General features: G+C 43.7%; 2 protein-coding genes across 2 annotated transcripts; both read right to left on the reverse strand.

Annotated features, from left to right (window-relative positions):
* Nucleotides 1-3,715: 3,715 nt before the first annotated feature.
* LOC308287092 (N-acetyllactosaminide alpha-1,3-galactosyltransferase-like) lies at nt 3,716-10,177 on the reverse strand (the record flags this gene model as incomplete). Its single annotated transcript, XM_080728213.1, has 3 exons — nt 3,716-4,403; nt 5,165-5,302; nt 10,173-10,177. The coding sequence occupies 3 exons, from the start codon at nt 10,175-10,177 to the stop codon at nt 3,716-3,718; spliced, it is 831 nt and encodes a 276-aa protein (XP_080584339.1).
* A 3,453-nt stretch (nt 10,178-13,630) lies between these two features.
* Nucleotides 13,631-19,094, reverse strand: LOC308287093 (alpha-1,3-galactosyltransferase 2-like; the record flags this gene model as incomplete). The annotated part of the gene is made up of 6 exons (XM_080728214.1): nt 13,631-14,318; nt 15,027-15,164; nt 17,489-17,593; nt 17,675-17,748; nt 18,090-18,134; nt 18,885-19,094. 6 exons carry the CDS (start codon nt 19,092-19,094, stop codon nt 13,631-13,633), a joined length of 1,260 nt encoding a protein of 419 aa, XP_080584340.1.
* Between the last annotated feature and the right edge of the window lie 8,585 nt (nt 19,095-27,679).

Genomic DNA, 27,679 nt, shown 5'->3' on the forward strand with positions numbered 1-27,679 from the left:
TTGTATGTCCATTCTTTAGCAACGGTAAATCTAGACTTCTCTATCCTATTGTAGTCATGCACTAGCCTAGCACAGCTAAACAATCCACCCATGTTAAAACAAGGTGGGGATGCAGTTAGATAGCTGCATTAGTATATAGTCTGGCCAAGCCAGGCTAGTCATGCACTGCACTGTGTTGAACAATTAATAAAAACAAACAAACACCCGATATACTCGAGAATGCTAATTATGATCTCTGTCTATTCTATACAGGAGAAAGAGCTGATTGCAAACATCACCGCAGCGAGTGACAAGCTACTGTTTGACAAGAGGGACTTACTGAAAAGGCTTAGTGAGGAGGAAGACATCAAGAAAGACAGCATTTTAGCAGCTTCTCTTTCTAAACGCAGGTACTGGTCCTATGCTTTTATCGCCTCTCCACTCCTTACCCTCCCATGAATGTGAAACACAGAGGCATAATGATCAATGATTTCCTACATTTGCTGCTCATTTGGCCTGTCCGTGCTCATATGGCCTTTACTAACAGTGTGATGTATCACATTTTTCATCTCTAGGGTGGATTTCCTGGAGAAGGAGAACAAGATGTTGGAGAATAACACGCTTCAGTTGTCTAATCGGCTTGCAGCGCTGGAACGCAGTCTGCGAAACAACCAACTGCTGCCCACTGCAGAGGTACTGAAACAGTGAGTGTACGGGGGTAGAATCTGGTTAATTTGGAGTTGGGCACAGGGGTCATCAATATGTCCATACATGGACAAATGTCTCTGTGGCAAAGACTTGGTCTCGTCCATGGCAAATTTTAGATTTTCTTTTTTACATACCATGATGTTCTTATTTCCATCATAATCCCCAATTACTGAATATCAATCTCCAGGTTTTCTTCAGTTCAGAATATGTATGACACTGATTTACTATGACACTATGCCACATTATGAGTCTAGTGGTTCTGAAATGTTTTATTTTCAAGGACCCCAAAACTCTGAGAGTGTACAAATGGAAACAAATGGTATGGTCCATTTGGTTCCATTTGTACTCTCTCAGAGTTACAGATCTGTTATGATCATTCAGTGCTATCTCTTTGAGTTTCTAATATTATTGTCCGCTCATTCTGTTTGTCTGTGGCAAAAAACATTTTTTACAAAATTTTCCATCACAAGCCAGCATGGTGATGACCCCTGTGTACACTTTATTTCAGACAGACATTTGCTTTTTGTAGATTTGTCTCTTTTCTACATGATTTGATTGTATTATTTATAGGCTCTGCCTAACTCATAGATGATTTAAACGTGAAAGCATTCTAATCAGTCAGAAAGGGGAGGTGTAGTGGTAGCCATTCTTCCTGTCATTGACATTCTAATAGATGGTCAGAAATCGTATGATTTGATATTATATGATTTTTGAAATCATCTTTGTCTGCTCATTTTCATCAGGAAGCATCAAAGAGTGTTTCCCTCACATCTAGCCCTCTGCAAAGTTCCAGGTAAGTTTTAATTCTCTAGCTTCCACATTTGACTATCTTTTTTTTTGTCGGGCTGGTATGGTAGACTCCTGCACCCTGAAACACATTAATGCCCATTTTCATGGCAAAACAGCAAAACCTAACATCACATTCAAGTAATGTTTTTGATTTGGTCTCTAGTGGGAAGATGCTTGGGTACTCTGACATGAGAGGATTATTGGACATCATTCAAAGCAGCAAGATGAAGCAGGCAGAGGCCCCCTCCTCTCCTCTGTCCAGTCTGACGATGCCTCTGTCCTGGTCTGCAGAGATGGGCTATCTGAACCTGACCTCCCCACAGGGACACTCGGACCAACTGGCCCCCTCAGACTCTCTCAGCAGCACAGACAGTAACGAGGTGTAAACTTTATTGAACACACTTATTTATATTAAAGATTTATTTTTGACATGGATATTTTTTTAATCATTGTATCTCTGGGGTTCTCAATTACTGTGGAAATGAACTCAGCCAAGACAAGTTCCCTGAAAGAGCCCATTCAGCTGTTTTAAGCCATTGTTCTCCACAATGAGCATGGGATAAACAATGAAAATGGTCTGAGATCAGACATAAGATGACAATCAGGGATGTACTGTACCATCCCAAGCATCTCCAGAAACCTTGGAGGTTCTGCATAGACTACATGCTGGTCTGCACCTTTATCCAAAGCATTTCACAATGTGTGTTCTATCACTCATTCACACACCAACGACGGAGGCAACCAAGGCACATGGGAGCCATTCTACCTCCTGAGCCAGTAACACTGTTTCTACAGTTTGCAGAGTACGAGAAGGAAGGCCCATGGTACTGTACCCAACCTCTCAGGAAAGATGGCTACAAGAGCACACCTCAACACAAAAAAGGTTGCACAAATAGTGGGGAGGGAATGTTGATCAACTGCCTAATTGACCTGCAATCACTAGTACATCTGTGTTAACCTGCAGCAACGGTTCCCTCCCTAGTTAAAGAGGGACATAGATTGTATGATAGAAGGGAAACACTTGTGTAAAGAGACCCCCTGTGCTACATACTATTTCAATAACTTTATGAATGGTAAATTATTTGAATTTTATTATCTAAAAGGATATATTGAAGTCTGAATCTAAAACAAAGGTTCAGTAACATTGACATTGAAATAAAATATTTGCAAGCAAATAAGTATGTCCATCTCAATGTATTTGTCCAACACATACACAAAGTGCAATTTGGCAAGTGATTTAACACAATAAAAACATGGCACCCTCTTAGATAACTGAAAGCCAGTTCACTCCAAGTCCAAGCTAGTATCAATAAGTACAAACAAATAATGTTTAATTTGATGCATGTCAAGTACAAACTAGAAATGTGCAGTTTCTGGTGAAACTGCATGGGTCTCCACTCTCCACAATGAAAATCATTTTTATCGTCACATCACAGGTTTACAGGACAGGTGTAAAACAGTGGGTGAAATTAGTTTTTGTGCAAGCTCAAGTAAAAATGGCCATGGTCCCAGACAGTGCTTTGTGTTTGTCTTTGTATCTCTGTCAGTGTCTGTGTCGCCGTCGCATGTGAGCATTGGCTTGGCTCCTGTTGCCCAGCTTGGAACACCTGTTACAATGTCATCAGTTAAGCACCTGCCTGTGGAACTTTTGGGAAGTGCATGAGCCAAGTGCCTTTGAAGGTAGGGTAAGTGATATTTTTTGGTATATTGTTCCAGTTCCAATTGTATCTGGTAATTTATTTGTCACTAACAAATTCTACTTGTTTAATCTGTATCCTGATGGTGTTCTATATCCTGATTGGATACAATTTATATCAAAACCTGAAAATACATTTTCTGTTTAATAAAAAGCTGGAGACGTGGAGACTCCTGTTACTGAACAAACCCTCTCTCTATCTATAGCAATGGGTACTATCAGAATAGAGCTATTTAACAATTACCATCATTTAATCAAAGAAAATCACTTACCCTATCTGTAATTACAAATTAATTAATTATTTGGGATAAGTGACGCATCACATTCATGCAATGTTGTGTTACTTTCTACCACTGGGATAGCTCCAAAAGTATAGAAAAAGACCTACCGGTAGATACACAATGTCAGAATCCTTAAAAGAAATCTATGACAGTCATGAGGTCAAGCAATGCCTTTGTTAAAGATTTTGTTTCAATCCACACACGTATTTGAAGATCATGCTTTGTGCGTAGGTACCGTAGTAGCTGTACAATGCAGTCCCTCTTATGTTCGGAGTTTGTCATAATGTTTCTCCGCCCAGAGAAGGCGGGTGACACGTGCATCACTCTGGGGTGAAACCCCAGGGGCCCAGCAGTACTCAGGAGAGAGCACCTTGCTGGGTTTGTGCAACCACAGGTACTTGTTGAGATGGCTCTCATCGTGCCACAGAGCTTCCACATTGTTCTTTTTGTCTTCCACGATGCCCTGGTAGCAGGCATCAGTGATGGACTTCACGTTCTGCCACGATCCCCCAAACACGGCAGCATGGTAATAGAAATCTCCATCTCCAATTTCCATGTAGGCCCTGGACCTGGGGTTACGGTCATAGGTCCACCCGCTCTTTTGAGCGCGGTAGTACCCAACATGGAGTACAGCCACAGAGTCCCCCAATGCCTCTGTGCCAAACCTTCCTGCAAACACCTGGTCCACATCAAAGCAGAAGATGTGGGTACAATGGTGACGAATGTCCGACTCAATGATATCTGATATTGTCTTCATGCGCATCATGGAGATGTCCTGCCACCGAGAGTGCTTGTCCACCTTGATAATCTTCAGGTTTCGCTCTGGAGCAAGCTTGATGTCTGGTACCTTCTCAGGTGTATCCGTAAATACATAATATGTTACCGGTAAGCCGATCATGAAATGATGTTCTGCAGTGTTAAGGAATGGCCCAAGATAGGCTTCCAGATACCTTGGAAGGAAATGGAGACAAAAAATAATTCAGATATTTCTTCCACAACACGGATATTGTGGGACCTTTTAAAACAGAGTTAAAAAAGCTTTACAGATAAGCAAATAAATCACCTTAAACAGATGCACCTAGGAGTTTAAACCATGCCTGCATCAATATCTCTTATAGGCTTTACATCTATTAATTGTTACCTTGACTGTGGGCCCTTTTCAACCCAAATCTTATAATCTCTTTGGTGCTGCCTACTGATTATTTGCACAATGTTTCATTAAAGTTCACCCATCCTATCTCATTGTGATCATTAACCTTTGACATTTTCCTAACCAAAATATAATAATCTAAATGATCATTCACACATCTTGATTGTGACCTTGACCCTTGAGCTTTTCTCAATCCTTTTCTTCTTATTTTGCCTCCAAATGTTTAACAGATTTAGACATGGAAAGCAAAGCATCTCTGTCACTTTAGATTGTAACCACTTTAACCATTATCTTATACTTTAGCTATTCAAAAATAACAGATATACAAGCTCATAGCACGTACGGCACAGAGTGCTATGAGCTAGAAGATCTGCTATTTGTGTGAAATTGTGCAAATCTTTGAATATATAAAGCGAACATTTTTAATGACATCTTTGTTTCTGGGGGTCCCTGGAACAAAATATTTTGAGTGATCGGGGGCTATACATAGTGATCGGGGGCCAAATACATATCATTTTGACATTTGTAGAATGGGCCTCAGGTCTTAATGGGTTAACAAACCTGCCCACAGCAAAGACGGTGAGTGCCACCGTGGAATTACTCCTCTTGTGCATCTTGTCATAATAATCTGGGTTGAACATTCCCTCCCAGATGACAGGAGCTCCCCAGTATGTACATGTCTGGACATCAGTTCTGGACCTGTGTTGGAGACATTTATTGTAAATGTCGATATATGGGCATAAAAGGGATTTGTTCCCCTGGGATCACAGGGATCTCCATATATAGGGACAGTCTGTCTGTCTGTCTGCCTGTCTGTCTGTCTGTCTGTCTGTCTGTCTGTCTGTCTGTCTGTGTAATGCTTGTCTTTTTTGTTGATTGACTCTCATGTTCTGACATCACGCTCTGACATCACTGTGATGTCATGGGACCCAAATCCCTTTTATTGCCATATATGGAGATCCCTGTGATACCAGGGGAACCAAATCCCTTGTATGCCCATATATGGAGATATGGAGATCCCTGTGATGCCAGGGGAACCAAATCCCTTTTATGACCATACATGGAGATCCATGTTGTCATCAATATTAAGCTCATATCTGTGAATGCCAATATATAATCACTGTGATGTCAGGGGAACCAAATCCCTTTTATTGCCATATATGGAGATCCCTGTGATGCCAGGGGAACCAAATCCCTTTGGCCAGATGGCCAAGACATGGCATGACCTCGTCGGTCTTATTTCGCCCTTAGGCGTCTTACTGGTATAAAAGTATTAGGAGGATTATAAATGACATTAATTATATACACATTAAAGCTGCAATGTCAGTTCCCTGTTCTGTCCCGGATATGAATACACACAAACACACACACACACACACACACACGTGCGCGCACACACAGACAGACAGACAGACAGACAGACAGACAGACAGACAGACAGACAGACAGACAGACAGATGTGTGAGCTGAGCTGCGTTTGTGGAGAGGGGTTATTGTGGGCTCGCCTATAAGGCGAGCACACTTTAGATATTGTCATTATTTATCTACCAGAGCAGTCAACAGTTCTCCTCAAAACTTAGGTTCCTTTCTACTCCTACATACTTAGACAGAAAATGAAAATAAAAACATCAATGTGTTCAGCTTACAGTGGCGAAGTGTGCTATTATTTTTTACAGCAATCGGCCAAATGGTGGCGCTGTAGGAAGCCTTCGAAAGTGCGAACTTTGAACAGATAGAGCTCATGCTGTGTTTGAGGTACAGCCATGAAACCTGTATACACGTATGCATCTCCTCATGCCGAACAACTTTTACGCTCTAACTTTTGACCTCTGACCTTTAGATCCCCCAGAATTTTGAATTATATGAAAAACAGTAAAAATCTATCTCCTCCTGGGATTTTTGCATAACGCGCACAAAACCTTTTTCACATGAACTTTGGACCAATACGGTCAAACTAGTCTCGGCGGATTTCTTTTAAAGTGAAATATAATTTTTTAATAATTCAATCGATATTGCGGTTTTATGCAAATTATTCTTCGGCCTCTAAATCATACATGCAAAGTTACACGTTCATGGCATTTGGCAAAGATGTAGAGGGTTAGTCAAAGTATCACTGAAACCAATTTTATTCCAATCGGCCACAGGGGGGCGCTGTAGGAAGCCTTCAAAAGTGCGAACTTTGAACAGGTAGAGCTCATGCTCTGTTATAAGTACAGCCATGAAACCTGTATACACGTATGTGTCTCCTCATGCCGAACAACTTTTACGCTCTGACTTTTGACCTCTGACCTTTAGATCCCCCAAAATTTGGAATTATATGAAAAACAGTCAAAATCTATCTCCTCCTGGGATTTTTGCGTGACGCGCACAAAACTTTTTTCACAGGAACTTTGGACCAATACGGTCAAACTAGTCTCGGCGGATTTCTTTTAAAGTGAAATATAATTTTTTTATAATTCAATCAATATTGCAGTTTTATGCAAATTATTCTTCAGCCTCTAAATCATACATGCAAAGTTACACGTTCATGGCATTTGGCAAAGATGTAGAGGGTTAGTCAAAGTATCACTGAAACCAATTTTATTCAAATCGGCCAAAGGGGGGCGCTATACGAAGCGTTTGAAAATTCAAACTTTAAACGGGCATAAGTCATGCCTCGTTTCGTTTGAAGACATGCAACTTGCTTACACGCGTGCTTTGACTCAAGCGGAAGACATCTGTGTCTTTGTTAAGTAAGCTCCGCCCTTCGATTTTCCGCCATTTTGAGCAGTTTGTAAAACGCGTAAATCCGCTTTTATTCTGGAATTTTCGCTCCACGTGCACAAAACTTTTTTTACGTGAACTTTGGACCGATATCTAAAGATCTGTCAGATCGGATTTCTTTAAAATTGAAACATGCTTTTTAAAATAAATTCAATGAATATTGCAGTTTTATGCAAATTATTCTTCTGCCTCTAAATCATACATGCAAAGTAACATGTTCATGGCATTTGGCAAAGATGTAGAGTGTTAGTCCAAATATCACTAAAACCAATCTTACCCCAATTGGCCAAAGGGGGGCGCTATATCATTTTGAGCAGTTTGTGAAACACTTAAACCCGTTAGGATTTTTTTTTTGCAATTTGCATGAAACATTCTACACACAATCTAAGGACCTTTATCTAATATGCCTATGAAGTGCACACACACAAAAAAAATAATAATAATGAATATAGCTGCAAGCAGCGATAAAGTGGCCAAAGCCAAAAACACCTCAAATCATGAACACAGCCTGCAATGTGCGTGAAATCTTGCAAGCACATTCCCAATAGGTCAAGGAACAGATACCACCCTTCTTACATTGGCCTGTTATAGCGCCACCAGCGGGTCAACTTTTGCACAACACATTTTTGGAACAAAATGGACCAATCTTTGACGTCAGTAACGTCAAAGAGAGCACTGCCTGCGATCTTGACATTTTGTACTTTTATAGCCATTGTTTTCTGGCTTGAAGCGAGCCCACAATTGTTTCGAAGGAACAATATTTTTCTAGTTGTTGTTGGTTGCTGTAGAACATCCATGCATTATACCCCTTATCCCTGAACTCTTTTGCCATTTTTTACTATTTTATATTTCAAATATCTGATCTACAAGCTCACAACGTGTTGATGTACATACAGTAGATTGGCTAATGTTTGACAGATGTTTTTCAAAATAGTAAAAAAATCACACCCGTGTGAAGTGGAGCTGTGTGTGTGTGTGTGTGTGTGTGTGTGTGTGTGTGTGTGTGTGTGTGTGTGTGTGTGTGTGTGTGTGTGTGTGTGTGTGTGTGGATCATGTGTACCGATTTTTGTGACATTTGAAGAAAATATGTAGGAAAAGGAGCAAAAAGTGTGTTTTGGAGAAAATTCAAGATGGCGGAAAATCTATCATGGCGCAAATGGGCGACCTACGGTTCAAGAGTTACAGGCCAAAACGTAAAGTGGGGTGTTATGGCGCCACCATGCGGCCAAATGACACAATTATTTTTTATTTAATCCTTGAAATCATTATGAACCTCCTCTCCAAGTCTTGAAACTCTAGCCCCTATGGTTTGCGAGAGACAAATAATTGAATGTGAGTTTTTGCGATTCCCATTATAAGTCAATGGGGAAAATTAATTCACTAATAAATTAATATCAATTAAACTATAGAACCTTTCTCTTAGAAAAGTAATAGCCCACGATTCCCGAGTAAGCCGGTCGATTTGACATATGGTGCGAGTGTGTGGTGGCAAAACTGTGGGACTAGTGGCGTGCCGAAGTTTAGGAAGTTCAGGCTACATACAGACACACACACAGACAGACAGACAGACACACAGACAGACCCACACGGCCACGTATAGGGAGCCTGTGCTTCACACAGCTCCAAAAAAAAAAGGCAAAGAAGTTTAGGGATAAGGGGTAAGGCATCTATTCCAAAACAACGTTAACATACACATACAGTATTTAAAGTGAGGGAACTTGAAAACTGTCTATGGACAATTGCAAGGAATAAGCAGAGTTTACGTATTTTGTTGTTGCTTTGCTATTTCAATTTTTTAGCACATTGAAATTGTATGAATGTTTTATTTTTCCCTATGTCTCTGCTGCTACCCCCCCCCCTCTCCCCTGTCAAAACATAAGAGGAAACTACGAAAAAATGCAAAAACATGGCACAATGGCACTCTGTTTTACAAATGTATATGCATTCAAATGACTGCAATGGAAATAAGCTCTCAAGCTTTTTAATTATTATTATTTTTTTTACTTTTTTATGGCCGATCTACACACAACGCATTACATCACCAACATTAAAAAAGACTACTTGTGGACCGAAACTAAACAGAACTGAAGCTTACCAAAGGTCAAGGGTGTCATCTATGTCCCCCAAATCCAGTTTTCCAGGGTCCATTGGGCATTTATCCATAGGAACAGATGGCACAAAATAGCTGATAGAAAAGTGTCAAATGCTTTTTTACTGACAGCATTGCAGCAGAAGCATAACTGAATGTGCAGAAATCTAGTAGGCCTATATGGTTTTATGCTATATATGTTGAACAAAATGTAATTTTAAAGGATATTCACCTGACAAGTGAATGTACCGGTAGGAGATATGCTATGCAGAACACAATGGTGATTAAGAGAGCACATTTAAAAATGAGCATGGTCTTCAAATTGTGACTCCTAAAAGAAAGAGCAAAACCAGGGGTGGAAAGTAATTAAATAACTTTTTTATTTATTTATTTATAAAGAGTATATTTACTCAAGTACAATTACATCTCAGAGTCAATACTGTAGCCTACTTTTTACACCACTGCAATAGTGCAATTATTTGAAAACTGAAACCAGTGGTGTTACTGTAGCTCGCCAGTTGGGCGGTATTTCTAAAATATTTCTTTAAAAAATATTGAACCAATGAAAAGTATTAAAAAGTACTTGAGCTGGATATTTATACATTTACTGGGGAAAACAAGTTAATTGGTTTCTTCCCAACAGCAGAGATATGTCAATCACAAATAATAAAATAGCCCATTGAATTGCTTCTAATCTAAAGATGAGACATAGCCTACCTCATGGCTGCTGATGCTCACTGCTATTGTTTTGCGTGTTTGTGATAGATAGATAAGCAGCAGAGAGAGAAGCACCTAATGGCTGAGCAAATATCTATTCAGAGAACATGAAGAGGAAATGTGATGCTAGAAGGTGTGTTCCTCTTTGCATAGTGCATTTTGTTCCATGATGCCTGCCTCGCTGCATGGACCCATGGCCTTCACAACGCCTTCTCTCACCTGGACGTGGGGAACACCTTTTTAAAGCTGGATGGATCTTGTGACAATGAAGATGAATCCTAATCTGACACTCGCAAGTGAGTGGTCTAGTCGTCGGACCAGACAATTGTACAAGTCCCTCTGATCCGAGTCCAAGTCGAGTCGCAAGTCATTTGGTCCAAGTCTCAAGCAAGTCTCAAGTTGTTCTGTTGTGGGCAAGTCAAGTCGAGTCGAGTCAAAGGTTATGTCAAGTCAAGTCGAGTCGAGTCACAAGGTTGTCATGTCAAGTCGCGTCGAGTCGCGTCGAGTCGAGTTACAAGGTTGTCAAGTCAAGTCAAGTCACAAGGTTGTCAAGTTGAGTAAATGATACCTCTGTGACCATAACTATTAAGTAATTAACATTCAGTAGGAAAAAAACAGTAGCCTAACACTAAGCCTACCCTCTGACCATAATACTCTATCATGGCAGAGGTTCTCAAACTTTTAAATTCCGAGGTCTCTCACAACCAAATGGATTTGGTTGTACACTGTCAGTACAGACCTGTAAGGGTCAATTTAGACCCCTGGTATATCCTCTGAAAAAAGAAAAAAAAATAGACTACAAAACTGCTACAGGTTAAAAACAATTTAAACAAACAAGACACAATAATCTTAACGTGCATGCTTTGTTTTGTACTACTAGTACTGTATTTTAAAGTCATTTCTCATCAGGCACAAATGTAGCTGCCTACTCCACGACACGTGCATCATTTGTTTTGCTGGCATGGGGTCCCATTCATGACCGCAAGTAACCCCAAGTTACACCAAATTTCGTTACCCGTCGTAAACTATAGAATGACTACGCAACCACCACAGGCTGGCAACACATTTCTGGTCGGTCACATTTGTCTGTGTAACATTACGGGCCATGCGAAAAGCTCCCAAGAATAACAGTGGAGTGGAAAACTTGTCGGAGGCTAAATGAAAAGGAATAGAGCTTTTGCGTGGGAGTTATTTAGTGAAGTTCTTAACCCTGCTGACGACTGGATGTAAAGTGAGAAAGTGTTGGAAGACGGAGGCTTGCTACCATGAATGGATATTATGTATGCAGTCACAGATCAACGTTCGTGACAGTGGTGAGTGACATTGTTGTCTTATTAATGTTCAAAACATGATCGACCGACAGTATATCACCAACACAACTGGCTGCATCAGTCTCGGGGCAGCAGTAGCAATTCGTGCTGTGTGTGTCTGGTGCCCAGTCTGGTGCCCAGAGTGTTTGGCTGCTTCCGTGCTTGTGCTCTCGCTTACATGCCTGTCTCCAATCAATCAAATCAATCAATCAATAAAAGTGTGAACCTAGCGTGGCGTTCACGACTGCTTTGGTGAGTGGCGTAGCGGCAAGTCGTCCGAGTCAGCGTGTCTCAAGTCGAGTCGAGTCGGGAGTCATTGTCTTCCAAGTCAAGTCGAGTCTCAAGTTTTTGTCCTTATGTCCGATCAAGTCGCAAGTCGTCAAAAATATGACTCGGGTCCGAGTCAAGTCGAGTCATCATGACTCGAGTCCAATTGTCTGCGTCGGACCATCTAGCATCACTCGTTGGAAAGCGTAGGACGACCCAGGACCACCCACATCTCTACAAGCAGCTCAGGGTAAGTAAAATAGCAAAAAAAACATTGTATTGGATTGAAATAAAGCCGAACTTGTTCGGGATAGGCACAAAAAGGGTTAAGTACAATTTAGTACACTTTTAGTATAATACAAAAGTACAGCCATACTAAAGATATACTTTAAAACATTCAACTAAAGTATGCTTTTAGTATATTCTTTTTTTTTACCTGGGCACTGTTTCTACAGTTTGCAGAGTACGAGAAAGAAGGCCCATGGTACTGTACCCAACCTCTCAGGAAAGATGGCTACAAGAGCACACCTCAACACAAAAAAGGTTGCACAAATAGTGGGGAGGGAATGTTGATCGACTGCCTAATTGACCTGCAATCACTAAATCTGTGTTAACCTGCAGCAACGGTTCCCTCCCTAGTTAAAGAGGGACATAGATTGTATGATAGAAGGGAAACACTTGTGTAAAGAGACCCTGTGCTACATACTATTTCAATAACTTTATGAATGGTAAATTATTTGAATTTTATTATCTAAAAGGATATATCGAAGTCTGAATCTAAAACAAAGGTTCAGTAACATTGACATTGAAATAAAATATTTTAAAGCTAATAAGTATGTCCATCTCAATTTATTTGTCCAACACATACACAAAGTGCAATTTGGTCTGTGATCTAACACAATAAAAACATGGCACCCTCTTAGATAACTGAAAGCCAGTTCACTCCAAGTCCAAGCTAGTATCAACAAGTACAAATAAATCATGTTTAATTTGATGCTTGTCAAGTACAAACTAGAAATGTGCAGTTTCTGGTGAAACTGCATGGGTCTCCACTCTCCACAATGAAAATCGTTTTTATCGTCACATCACAGGTTTACAGGACAGGTGTAAACAGTGGGTGAAATTAGTTTTTGTGCAAGCTCAAGTAAAAATGGCCTTGGTCCCAGACAGTGCTTTGTGTTTGTCTTTGTATCTCTGTCAGTGTCTGTGTCGCCGTCGCATGTGAGCATTGGCTTGGCTCCTGTTGCCCAGCTTGGAACACCTGTTACATTGTCATCAGTTAAGCACCTGCCTGTGGAACTTTTGTGAAGTGCATGAGCCAAGTGCCTTTGAAGGTAGGGTAAGTGATATTTTTTGGTATAGTGTTCCAGTTCCAATTTTATCTGGTAATGTATTTGTGTCACTTACAATTCTACGTTTAATCTGTATCCTGATGGTGTTCTCTATCCTGATTGGATAACATATATCACAACCTGAAAATACATTTTCTGTTTAATAAAAAGCTGGAGACATGGAGACTCCTGTTACTGAACAAACCCTCTCTCTATCTATAGCAATGGGTACTATCAGAATAGAGCAATTTAACAATTACCATCATTTAATCAAAGAAAATCACTTACCCTATCTGTAATTACAAATTAATTAATTATTTGGGGGAAGTGACTCATCACATTCATGCAATGTTTTGTTACTTTCTACCACTGGGATAGCTCCAAAAGTATAGAAAAAGACTAGATACACAATGTCAGAATCCTTAAAAGAAATCTATGACAGTCATGAGGTCAAGCAATGCCTTTGTTAAAGATTTTGTTTCAATCCACACAAGTATTTGAAGATCATGCGTTGTGCGTTGGTAGTAGTAGCTGTACAATGCAGTCCCTCTCACGTTCGGAGTTTGTCATGATGTTTCTCCGCCCAGAGAAGGCGGGTGACACGTGCATCACTCTGGGGTGAAAACCCAGGGGCCCAGCAGTACTCAGGAGAGAGCACCTTGCTGGGTTTGTGCAACCACAGGTACTTGTTGAGATGGCTCTCGTCGTGCCACAGAGCTTCCACATTGTTCTTTTTGTCTTCCACGATGCCCTGGTAGCAGGCATCAGTGATGGACTTCACGTTCTGCCACGATCCCCCAAACACGGCAGCATGGTAATAGAAATCTCCATCTCCAATTTCCATGTAGGCCCTGGACCTGGGGTTACGGCCATAGGTCCACCCGCTCTTTTGAGCGCGGTAGTACCCAACATGGAGTACAGCCACAGAGTCCCCCAATGCCTCTGTGCCAAACCTTCCTGCAAACACCTGGTCCACATCAAAGCAGAAGATGTGGGTACAATGGTAACGAATGTCCGACTCAATGATATCTGATATTGTCTTCATGCGCATCATGGAAATGTCCTGCCACCGAGAGTGCTTGTCCACCTTGATAATCTGCAGGTTTCGCTCCGGAGCAAGCTTGATGTCTGGTACCTTCTCAGGTGTATCCGTAAATACATAATATGTTACCGGTAAGCCGATCATGAAATGATGTTCTGCAGAGTTAAGGAATGGCCCAAGATAGGCTTCCAGATACCTTGGAAGGAAATGGAGACAAAAATTAATTCAGATATTTATTCCACAACACGGATATTGTGGAAACAGAGTTACAAAAGCTTTACAGATAAGCAAATAAATCACCGTAAACAGATGCACCTAGGAGTTTAAACCATGCCTGCATCAATATCTCTTATAGGCTTTACATCTATTAATTGCTACCTTGACTGTGGGCCCTTTTCAACCCAAATCTTATAATCTCTTTGGTGCAGCCTACTGATTATTTGCAATGTTTCATTAAAGTTCACCCATCCTATCTCATTGTGATCATTAACCTTTGACATTTTCCTACCCAAAATATAATAATCTAAATGATCATTCACACATCTTGATTGTGACCTTGACCCTTGAGCTTTTCTCAATCTTTTTCTTCTTATTTTGCCTCCAAATGTTTAACAGATTTAGATATGGAAAGCAAAGCATCTCTGTCACTTTAGATTGTAACCACTTTAACCATTATCTTATACTTTAGCTATTCAAAAATAACAGATATACAAGCTCATAGCACGTACGGCACAGAGTGCTATGAGCTAGAAGATCTGCTATTTGTGTGAAATTGTGCAAATCTTTGAATATATAAAGCGAACATTTTTAATGAGTGATCGGGGGCCAGACAGTGATCGGGGGCCAAATACATATCATTTTGACATTTGTAGAATGGGCCTCAGGTCTTAATGGGTTAACAAACCTGCCCACAGCAAAGACGGTGAGTGCCACCGTGGAATTACTCCTCTTGTGCATCTTGTCATAATAATCTGGGTTGAACATTCCCTCCCAGATGACAGGAGCTCCCCAGTATGTACATGTCTGGACATCAGTTCTGGACCTGTGTTGGAGACATTTATTGTAAATGTCGATATATGGGCATAAATGGGACAGAGTCACAGTGATGTGGATATCAGGAATATCCATATATGGGCATAAAGGGATTTGCTTCCTCTGTCATCCCAGGGATCTCCATATCTCCATATATGGGCATAAAAGGGATTTGTTCCCCTGGCATCACAGGGTTCTCCATATATAGGGACAGTCTGTCTGTCTGTCTGTCTGTCTGTCTGTTTGTCTGTCTGTCTGGGTAATGCTTGTCTTTTTTGTTGATTGACTCTCATGCTCTGACATCACGCTCTGACATCACTGTGATACCAGGGGAACCAAATCCCTTGTATGCCCATATATGGAGATATGGAGATCCCTGTGATGCCAGGGGAACCAAATCCCTTTTATGACCATACATGGAGATCCATGTTGTCATCAATATTAAGCCCATATCTGTGAATGCCAACATATAATCACTGTGATGTCAGGGGAACCAAATCCCTTTTATTGCCATATATGGAGATCCCTGTGATGCCAGGGGAACCAAATCCCTTTGGAAAGATGGCCAAGACATGGCATGACCTCGTCGGTCGCATTTCGCCCTTAGGCGTCTTACTGGTATAAAAGTATTAGGAGGATTATAAATGACATTAATTATATACACATTAAAGCTGCAATGTCAGTTCCCTGTTCTGTCCCGGATATGAATACACACAAACACACACACACGCACGCGCGCGCGCGCGCGCGCAGACAGACAGACAGAATATTGGAGAGGGGTTATTGTTGTTGGTTGCTGTAGAACATCCATGCCTTTCACTAGTAAAGACCACACCATCAAACAATATCAGTTGGGTTGTATTTATTGAATGGATACAGTGTGTATGAATGGAGGCTGAATAGGTATGGGTGCTTGTTGGTCTGGGTGCAAGCAGGTGGCGGTTAGTGGTTCCAGGGGGCGATGGACCCTGGGCGTTTGGCTTTGGGGTCCTTGGATCTGGAGTGGCGCCGAGGTCGATGGATCTGGAGTGGCGCCGAGGTCCATGGATCTGGAGTGGCGCAGAGTTTACGCTTTAAGGCCCCATCTGGAACCTGAAGGAAAGGATGAGGAAATGTTAGTGGAGCGCATGAGAAAAGTGTGGAGATTGGGGTGGTGGAGGGATGCGAGAAACGGATCAGAGGGTAGTAGGTGGAGGTGGTCGTGTATAAATACAACCCTTGGTTGGTTTGGGGGAGGAGATAGGGGAGGAGTTGTTATCAATGGGATCACAAGCAGGTGAGCTTGGGAGGAGTAGAAGTCAGCCTGATTGGAGGCAATAACATAGTGGGGAGATAGTTCTCCGGTGTGGTCTTATTCCTCCTGAACTTACGTTGTACCAACGGCATTTCACTAGTAAAGACCACACCATCAAACAATATCAGTTGGGTTGTATTTATTGAATGGATACAGTGTGTATGAATGGAGGCTGAATAGGTATGGGTGCTTGTTGGTCTGGGTGCAAGCAGGTGGCGGTTAGTGGTTCCAGGGGGCGATGGACCCTGGGTGTTTGGCTTTGGGGTCCTTGGATCTGGAGTGGCGCCGAGGTCGATGGATCTGGAGTGGCGCCGAGGTCCATGGATCTGGAGTGGCGCAGAGTTTACGCTTTAAGGCCCCAAAAAGTGAACACATGGCATGGGCAGGGTTGGACCACTGGAACGGATGTAGGCGGACTCCGCAGGTAGAGGATCGAAGCATTCGATTATGGGATGGTGGGAGGTGTGGAGAGAACATCTGTGGAGAGAGTCAGGACAGGGAGAGAAGTGGACAGGTAGTTGGGCCGTGCTAGAAATTCGGAGGGATAGCATTGTTGGTGTAAATTAGTTGCAAGTTAAGTCAGATGGAATGTTGATCCATGCGTTAGTTAGAGGCAAGCGCCCTTGAGGTCTTTTCCTGGGAACAACCCGGGAGAGTAAGGGAAGGTTAGTTTAGTTCGATCGGTGTGAACGATATGGAGTGTAGATGGGGTGACAATTGGTTGTACGGGTGTATGAGGAAGGAGCGGCTGGACAGGAATGGGTTAGGGTAATCGTAGCAGTGAATATTGGAGTGAATACTGGAGTGAATACTGGAGTGAATACTTAAGTGAATACTGGAGTGACGGCGGAGGTGGCGATGGAACCAGGTCTGAGTGATAACGGTGCCGGTTCAGAAATGAATAGTGGATCGGAAGGTGAAGTGTTTTGGGACCGGAGGGTATGGAGGTGGCGCACGAGTGGCTCAAAGGGACTGAGGGGTGAATTTAGCTTAAAAGGTAAATGGGAGTCGAAGCTCCGTATTGGTCTGTTTTACTGTGCCTGAGCGTGTAGATTAGGGTGGAAGGGTCTAGAATTGTCAGGTCGGCGAGGCAGGGGTGGTGAGCCGGATTGAATCTGGTATTGGACGCGGTGAACTCCGAACACCTGAGGAACCCGTAAGGCCAGGAGGAATACTGATTCGAGTGTGGAGTCGGTGGATGGGTTGGCGTAGCCGGAACGGAGTACCGAGATACAATCGGCGAGTGGTGAGGTGAGGGGTTGGCGGCTAGGAGGATGACGTGGCTCATACCGTCTAATGCCTTTAAGAAGCAAAGAGACGTGGGGATGTGAATGGAAGGGGCGAGGAGCGCCGGTGAGGAGTTTCGATACGAAGTTAATACCGGCGAGGTGCGCACGGATAGTGGACGAGGGCATGGACCGGGAAGTGTGGCGGTGGCTGATGAGGGAGGCGAGTGTGGCTAGGTCTAGGGACGGGAATGTAGCGCATAGGCGGAGTGAAATGATTGGAAATTTCTCCAGGCGGTCCAGTAGGAGAACAGGGTGGACGGCGCGAGTGACAGGAGAATGGTTTGTTGGGCGTGGTGTATGAGGTGGCAGAGAGGGTGGTCTATGGGAAGGTCATGTGAGAAAACGGAGGTACCGGAGTGGGGTGGATGTCCGCGTCTGGAGCCAGTAGCCTGAATTTCTGGAAGAGAAAACGAGAAAGTGAGTCAGCAATGGTATTAAGGTGACCGGGAATATGGGCAGCGCGGATAATGAAGTTGTGGGTGACTGATCCGGGTGAGCCGTCTGAGGAGGGACATGATGGGGAGTGAGGAGGAATGGCCTTTGTTAATGATATCTACAGTGGTTTGATTGTCTGAGTAGATGAGGACGGAGCGGCTGGACAGTACGAGGGCCCAAAGAAGCCGCGACGAGATCTGGTGGATCTCGGATGGCACGGGTGGACAGGAGGAATGGGTAATCGTAGCAGTGAATACTGGAATGGATACTGGACCTGGAATGAATACCGGACCTGGAATGAATACTCTGGAATGAATACACTGGAATGAATACTGGACCTGGAATGAATACGCTGGAATGAATACACTGGAATGAATACTGGACCTGGAATGAATACACTGGAATGAATACACTGGAATGAATACACTGGAATGAATACTGGACCTGGAGTGAATACACTGGAATGAATACACTGGAATGAATACACTGGAATGAATCCTGGACCTGGAAAGAATACACTGGAATGAATACACTGGAATGAATACACTGGAATGAATACTGGACCTGGAACGAATACACTGGAATGAATACACTGGAATGAATACTGGACCTGGAATGAATAGAGGCGGTTAGCGGGGACATAGACATACAGCATATGCATTCGAGGGGGAGAAGCCGTGGTTGAGGCCGTCTAAGAAAAATCGGACAAAACATTCCGGTAGATGGAGAAGGCCAGGACGAACTCTGTGGGGGAGAGAATGGTGGGGTTAGTGGAGGAGTTGAGGTCGCGGAGGGTGATGGACACCCCTCCGCAGTCTACGTTCCTGGCCTGGTGGGAAAAAGCAGAGGGTTTGGTTAAGGCAGCTAGGTCCACGTCCGTACCCTGGAAGATCTGGAGGCGAAGTGTGTTTGAACCCGGCATCGGGTTGACATGGAAATGCATTTGGTATGGTGGAGGCTGAAGTGGGGAATAGAGAAGAATAATGGAATGAATAATGGAATTAACCGGCGTGGGTTAACGGGGGGAATGGAGGTTAGAAATGGAGGCGGTTAGCGGGGACGGACGTTGAGTTGCATTTGTTGAGATTGAGAAGGAGGAAGGGAGGAGGGAGGGAGGGAGGGACGGAAGGAGGAAGGGAGGGAGGGAAGGAGGCACAGAAGGAGGAAGGGAGGAGGGAGGGAGGGAGGGACGGAGGCACAGAAGGAAGGGAGGAGGCACGCTGTGCCGGTTGGAGGAGGCACGCTGTGCCGGTCGGAGGAGGCACGCTGTGCCGGTCGGAGGGAGGAGGAGGCACGCTGTGCTGGTCGGAGGGAGGAGGAGGGAGGAGGAGGCACGCTGTGCCAGTCGGAGGGAGGAGGAGGCACGCTGTGCTGGTCGGAGGGAGGAGGAGGCACGCTGTGCCGGTTGGAGGAGGCACGCTGTGCCGGTCGGAGGGAGGAGGAGGCACGCTGTGCCGGTTGGAGGAGGCACGCTGTGCCGGTTGGAAGAGGCACGCTGTGCCGGTTGGAGGAGGCACGCTGTGCTGGTCGGAGGGAGGAGGAGGTATTCATCATGGGCTGCTTTGAGGGAGCCTGGAGGTGGTGGGTATGGGTGGGCATGCGACATGGGCTGTGGAACTTCGTACCTGGAAATTGCATGACAAAACAAACAAGGGAACAGTTGTGAACGTGGTTAGCACTGGAAGCCAAGTAGGCTGTCACTGGCTATATCGCTGCTGGACTGAAGGCAGCTGTGGGTGGGAGGGGATGTTGTAATGGTTTAGCACTGGAAGCCAGGTAGGCAGTCGCAGGCTATGGCTGCTAGGCTTAAAGGCAGCCGTGATAGTAATGGCTAGGAGGGGATGTTGTAGTGGTATAGCACTGGAAGCCGGGTAGGCAGTCGCTGGCTATGGCTGCTGCCTGGGCTGAAGGCAGCCGTAATTGAAATGGCTAGAGGGGGAAGTTGTGATGGTTTAGCGCTGGAAGCCAAGTAGGCAGTCGCTGGCTATGGTTACTGGGCTGAAGGCAGGCGTGAAGGAATGGCTAGAGGGGGATGTTGTAATGGTTAGCACTGGAAGCCAGGCAGGCAATCGCTGGCTGTGGCTAGAGGCCTAGACCAGCTATGGATGCAAAGTTGGTAGGTGTAGTTTGGAATAAATGCTGAGCCTGCCTTAAATGGTGCAATGGTTACTGTGGAATTCTGCCTGGGCATGCGAGGATAGGGACAGAATGTAATGCGACGAAGAGATGTCACGCTGCAATCATGACGAGCTGTAGCAGCCGCTATGCAGCGGCTCCAGCAAGAAGCTGAAAGGACGAACATTATGTTAGCAGCAACATGTAGCGGTCGTGGCCCGAATCTATGAAGAAAAACGAGATTTAGTGGAACATGTAGCAGCTTTAGCATAAAGCCGCGAGCTGACCTGATGCCGTAGCGGGGGGCATGCCGCAGCTCCGGCCTGGAGCTGTAATGATAAATATGTTAGCAGAAAACCTCAGCAGCTGCAGCGCCGTGCTGCTATGGCGACCTGCTGTAGTAGCAGCTATGCAGCAGCTCCAGCACGAGCTGAAAGGGTAGAAATTATGTTAGCAGTTAGACATGTAGCAGCTGCAGCAAGAAGCTATAAGTAAACACGATTAATGGAACCTGTGGCCGCTTTAGCATAAAGCTGCCATGATAACCTGGTGACGTAGCCGTGGGCCTGCAGCCACTCTGGCCTGGAGCTGAAATAATAAACAGAATGTTAGCAACCAACAAGTATTAGCTTTAGCATGAGCTGAAAGAAAACATGATGCAGCATTTTTACAAGCATCAGCCTTAGCTGTAATTATTAGCAGTTATGCTAGCACGCAGCCGCAGGTTGAGTGGAGCTACCAATAGCTGAAACTATAGGAGACAATAGTATCCGACTGTAGCGGCGGCAACAAGCCACTAGCACCATAGTGTGACCATTTTATCCTCCAAGATAGCAGCACAACGGAAAAGGAGAATCCTGGATATGAACATGATGTTACAGCAGTCATGTAGCAGCTTAAGCGTGAGCTGTAAACCAGCACTGAAGCCAAGTGCAGCGGCTACGGAAACACTACTAGAACATACAGTGTGCTATGTGACCCAATACTATAACCTTAGTTTGAAACAAATATTTAATGAAATCCCTTTTACTTCTGTAGCTGTGAGCACCTGTGAAGCAGGCGCGATCTCTAGATGTGAGCGGCCCGAAGGGCCGCGAACCTCTAGTAGCATACAAAGGCATACGAGGGACACAGGCAGAATATAATGTCACGATGAGATGTCACGACAATAGATGTCATAACGGGTTAGCAGCTATAGACATTGAGGCATTACTCACTCACAGACATACGTATGGACAAGGTGTGACAGTTTTCATAGTTAACTGTGACCTACGTTTGCAAGACAATTAACACATGGAGGTGGCAGAGAGCACGTGCGTAAAATGCGTGAAGATTAGGTGGTGGAGAATGTGGGGAGGTGAGGGTTGCTTTGCAAATGGATGATGTTCCATACATTGTGAAGGTAGAATGTCACGTTTTAATCAATAGAGCGATGGGACGCTGATGGGAGAATAGTGTGGGAAGTGGTTAGTAACCCGAAGGGATGGGTGGATGTATGGATGATTAGATAGGCTGTTTAGGATCATACGCTGTTAGCCTTTAGACACCGTTTATTAGATATAGAACGAGATGGTGAGCTGGTGAGGACGATGGGGGGAGGAGTGGTGACTATGGACAGATAGATGCATGGCTGAATGTGATTCAGAGCTTGTTGGATTACAGTGAATGTAGGGCTGCAATGGAAATGATCATTGTAAAATACCATTGCTCTAGCCTGTGTTGTTGTTGGGACTGATAGTATTCAGTGAATCAATGTAGAATGGTGGAGGTTGACGAATGAGTAGGTGAGGATGTGCTGTGGGTATAGGAGTCGGGTGTGTGAAAAGATACTTAGCTTTGAGTGTTGGACGGGAAATCATGGGCACGGCTGAGCAACTCTGGATCTGGGAGTGACGTCATCGCTGTGAGTTGTAGCGGAGTCCCGTGGAGCGAGCCGGCTTTGAATGGTGGCGTGGGAGAAATAGGCTATTTCGCTAGCCGCGGAGGTGTCTTGAACACCGTGGCGGTCGGGACTGGACTGACTGGTTGTGTGAGGATAGGACTGGGGTGGTGTTGTGATGTGCCGAACCGGGACTGCCTCGAGACGGCGTGTGGAACCGGGCCGCTGGCGAAACATGTTAAGTTAGTGGCCACGGAATGAAGACAGACTGTAAGGTTGGTGTTTGATCTCGCTTGCTGGTGCTGGATAGAAGTGATGGCATCGCTGGAGTACGAGCTGGCATCTGTTGTGGGTTGTAGGAGGAGGAATTGTAGGACTACGTTTGTAGTTAATATTATTTAATCGGTTCGGTTGACCCAGGGACGCGTGGTGAGCCTGAGCTTGTGTGTGGCCTGAGCTTGTGTGTGTCCATGCGAGAAACGGATCAGAGGGTAGTAGGTGGAGGTGGTCGTGTATAAATACAACCCTTGGTTGGTTTGGGGGAGGAGATAGGGGAGGAGTTGTTATCAATGGGATCACAAGCAGGTGAGCTTGGGAGGAGTAGAAGTCAGCCTGATTGGAGGCAATAACATAGTGGGGAGATAGTTCTCCGGTGTGGTCTTATTCCTCCTGAACTTACGTTGTACCAACGGCATTATACCCCTTATCCCTGAACTCTTTTGCCATTTTTTACTATTTTATATTTCAAATATCTGATCTACAAGCTCACAACGTGTTGATGTACATACAGTAGATTGGCTAATGTTTGACAGATGTTTTTCAAAATAGTAAAAAAAAAAAAGGCAAAGAAGTTTAGGGATAAGGGGTAAGGCATCTATTCCAAAACAACGTTAACATACACATACAGTATTTAAAGTGAGGGAACTTGAAACTGTCTATGGACAATTGCAAGGAATAAGCAGAGTTTACGTATTTTGTTGTTGCTTTGCTATTTCAATTTTTTAGCACATTGAAATTGTATGAATGTTTTATTTTTCCCTATGTCTCTGCTGCTACCCCCCCCCCCTCCCCTGTCAAAACATAAGAGGAAACTACGAAAAAATGCAAAAACATGGCACAATGGCACTCTGTTTTGCAAATGTATATGCATTCAAATGACTGCAATGGAAATAAGCTCTCAAGCTTTTTAATTATTGTCTCCACCAGCCGAAGGCTGAGGGAGAGTATGTTTTCCCCTCCGTCCGTCCGTCCGTGCGTGCGTCCGTCCGTCCGTCCGTCCGTCCGTCCGTCCCTCCGTCCGTCCGTCCGTTTGTCCGTTACCAGCTAATCTCCGGTGCCGTTGGCCCGGTCGCTGCCAAACTGTGCACACACACTCCCTCGACACCAATTCAGAACCTCTGCCCCAAATATTTCACATGGGCCTGTTCTAGCGCCACCAGGAGGCCGACTTTTGCAAAACTAACTTTTGCCAGTACTCCTACAGATTTTGTCCAAAAATCACGTAAATCAGTAGACAGTATCTCTACAGTCATGTGATCGACATGGATGTGTCAGATTTTCCATATTCCATCCTGATTGGCTAAAACTGGCTTTCAAAGTTTGCAGGATTGGTCAGTTTTGAATAAAATGCCTGAAATCCTGAACGCAGTGTGCGATTTTGGTGAAATTGTGCATGCACATTCCCAATAGGCAGAGGAATAAATGCCACTTAAGAAAAATCAAATCAGCCTCATGGTGGCGCTATAACAGGCCGATTCATGTTTTCACCTATAACTCCACCGATTAGTGTCAAACTTTGTATGCGCACTCCTTAGAGGCCAAGGTAAAACCTTTTCCCTGCATTTTTTACATCAGCCTTTTATAGCGCCATCAGGAGGCCGACTTATGTAAAACACATTACATGCCTGACCTGGTGGAGACCTGTGCTCGGAAGAGCACTGCTTCTAGTTATATTTTTTTTTACTTTTTTATGGCCGATCTACACACAACGCATTACATCACCAACATTAAAAAAGACTACTTGTGTACCGAAACTAAACAGAACTGAAGCTTACCAAAGGTCAAGGGTGTCATCTATGTCCCCCAAATCCAGTTTTCCAGGGTCCATTGGGCATTTATCCATAGGAACAGATGGCACAAAATAGCTGATAGAAAAGTGTCAAATGCTTTTTTACTGACAGCATTGCAGCAGAAGCATAACTGAATGTGCAGAAATCTAGTAGGCCTATATGGTTTTATGCTATATATGTTGAACAAAATGTAATTTTAAAGGATATTCACCTGACAAGTGAATGTACCGGTAGGAGATATGCTATGCAGAACACAATGGTGATTAAGAGAGCACATTTAAAAATGAGCATGGTCTTCAAATTGTGACTCCTAAAAGAAAGAGCAAAACCAGGGGTGGAAAGTAATTAAATAACTTTTTTATTTATTTATTTATAAAGAGTATATTTACTCAAGTACAATTACATCTCAGAGTCAATACTGTAGCCTACTTTTTACACCACTGCAATAGTGCAATTATTTGAAAACTGAAACCAGTGGTGTTACTGTAGCTCGCCAGTTGGGCGGTATTTCTAAAATATTTCTTTAAAAAATATTGAACCAATGAAAAGTATTAAAAAGTACTTGAGCTGGATATTTATACATTTACTGGGGAAAACAAGTTAATTGGTTTCTTCCCAACAGCAGAGATATGTCAATCACAAATAATAAAATAGCCCATTGAATTGCTTCTAATCTAAAGATGAGACATAGCCTACCTCATGGCTGCTGATGCTCACTGCTATTGTTTTGCGTGTTTGTGATAGATAGATAAGCAGCAGAGAGAGAAGCACCTAATGGCTGGTCCAAACAGGTACGCATAACAGTGTTGCTGAGCAAATATCTATTCAGAGAACATGAAGAGGAAATTTGATGCTAGAAGGTGTGTTCCTCTTTGCATAGTGCATTTTGTTCCATGATGCCTGCCTCGCTGCATGGACCCATGGCCTTCACAACGCCTTCTCTCACCTGGACGTGGGGAACACCTTTTTAAAGCTGGATGGATCTTGTGACAATGAAGATGAATCCTAATCTGACACTCGCAAGTGAGTGGTCTAGTCTAGGTGGCTACTGTAGGCCTACCATCAACCATCAAACGACTAATCAATCGATCAATAGATCGATTATTTGATAAGAATGCTTTAAAGTAATTATGACATGATGTGGTTACCAATCATAAAAGTCTTTGTTCTGGTCCTTAAAACATGTATTAAATGTAGGGTGACCATATTTCCAGCCACTCAAACCGGGACGCAAAACACTGTTGCCTAAAACTGGGACCCTAAAATCAATGCGCACGTTACCGCGCACGCACGTACCCATTCTCTAACGTTCGTGCACGCGCACACACGCACCGCAGGGTTGCATACAGGCAGTGATTGACAAACAGCCTCAGCATTGAATTCAGACACGCAATGAATTTGTTCCTGTTTTCTGATTGGTTAGGTGACCATGTTTTCATGAAAAGAACATAACAAATGTCTATGCAACCACTGAAAACAGCTACTATTATTTTTTTTGTGAATGTTGAAAAGTGGGACATATCAGTGTTTTAAAGATATTTGTCGGGACACCGGGACACGCAGCTTGAAAACGGGACTGTCCCGGGTAAATCGGGACGCGTCTGGTCACCCTAATTAAATGTTAATTAAAACTGAAAACTCCAATCCAGGGAGCCATGTCAGGTTTTTAACCCTAGCAAAGATAATATAGACCCTACCCAGTAAGATAATATACCCAGTCACCAGAGATGGCTCAGATAGTTCAGAGACTTTCATGGTCTGTCTCATGTCAATCATCGCCTATGCTCCACCCCTCCCCAAAGCTCTGGCCCTCCCACCTTCTCACCCAACTCCCCTGCTTGTATGCAGGTAGGGTACAGTGATTTGATGTTGAAAAGCTCTGGTGATACAACCACACCTTCTCCTGGACAATGATGCGTACATCCAGATGTCAATTGACTCACTTTTCTGAGCTTAATTATTCTAAAAACTACAGATTACAGAAAAACCACTGAATGTTGAAAGCTCAGGCCTCAGGGTTTTGGTGTAATTGAGGCCAAAACATTAAAATAATTAGAAAAAATACATTTTGATGTCATATGACCTTTAAAACATTCTCCAATGCTGTACCTTGTGAAAGAGAAAACTTGAGAACCTAGCAGTGGTCCAGTCTAGTAGCCTACTGCAGTGGTTCTCAACCTTTTCAGGCCGCGACCCCCAAAATAATCATATTTGAAATGGAGACCCCCCCCCCCCACCCTGACGCACTAAGAGTTGAGGCATTACATTTTGTATAACACGGTTCTATTGTGAAAATAGCAACTCGGCTATTTTCACAATTTCTGCCTCTTGACAATTTGGCCAATGTTTAATTTGTAATTTTAGAGGTAGGCCTAAAAAGACCTTGAATTGTCACTTTTGAAATGTGCTATATAGGCCTACCCTCAAACTTTATGTTGGTTTGATTACTGTTGAGTGAGAAAACGACAAAGTTCATCATCTGGGGACCCCCCAAAATAATTTGGGGACCCCCCGCGGGTCCCGACCCACAGGTTGAGAACCACTGGCCTACTTTATATTGTCATTGATCGATCAATCGATCAATTATTTGATAATAATGCTTTAAAACTCTGTCCCATTCTGTACCTCGGGAGAGAGAACACTTGAGAAGCATACACGTCAACGCATCTGAGTGTTTCATTTTTTATACCGTGGCTGTCTCTGTGTATTATTTTTCCATGAGTTACTCAGACCTGTGTTCCAATGGATCCAATGTATTTGGATCCATTGGATTCATTTTTTATTTAGTCACAAGTTATTGTTAATACTTTTCATTGGTTCAATATTTTTGCGACCATAGGTTGCAGTTTAGTATGAGAACGGTCACAGCTTGACCGTATCTCTGTCTGTCTGTCTTTAACGCCTGACACTGTGGTTCCCCTGACACATTATTGTGACATCACAGGTGACGTCACAGTGATGTCAGATACTCAAACCAGGGGTCTCCATATATGGGCATAAAAGGCTGACACATCACTGTGACATCACAGGTGACATCACAGTGATGTCAGATACTCAGAGCAGGGATCTCCATATAATTATGGCATAAAATGGATCTCCATATATGGGCATAAAAGGGATTGTAAATGATGTCAGACGAGAGACAACATAATCCATATGGCCAAGACAGAAGGGTGAGACACACACACGCACACACACACACGCACGCACGCACGCACGCACGCACGCACGCACGCACGCACGCACGCACGCACGCACGCACGCACGCACGCACGCACGCACGCACGCACACACACACACACACACACACACACACACACACACACACACACACACACACACACACACACACACACACACACACTCGTCTGTCTCCCACAAAATGAATAGTTACATATAAACTAGCCCTGTAAATATAAACCAAAATTAAGATACAGTGTTTCT

The sequence above is a fragment of the Nannobrachium achirus genome, assembly GCF_963921795.1.
Source record: "Nannobrachium achirus genome assembly, chromosome: 6".
Classification (NCBI taxonomy): domain Eukaryota; kingdom Metazoa; phylum Chordata; class Actinopteri; order Myctophiformes; family Myctophidae; genus Nannobrachium; species Nannobrachium achirus.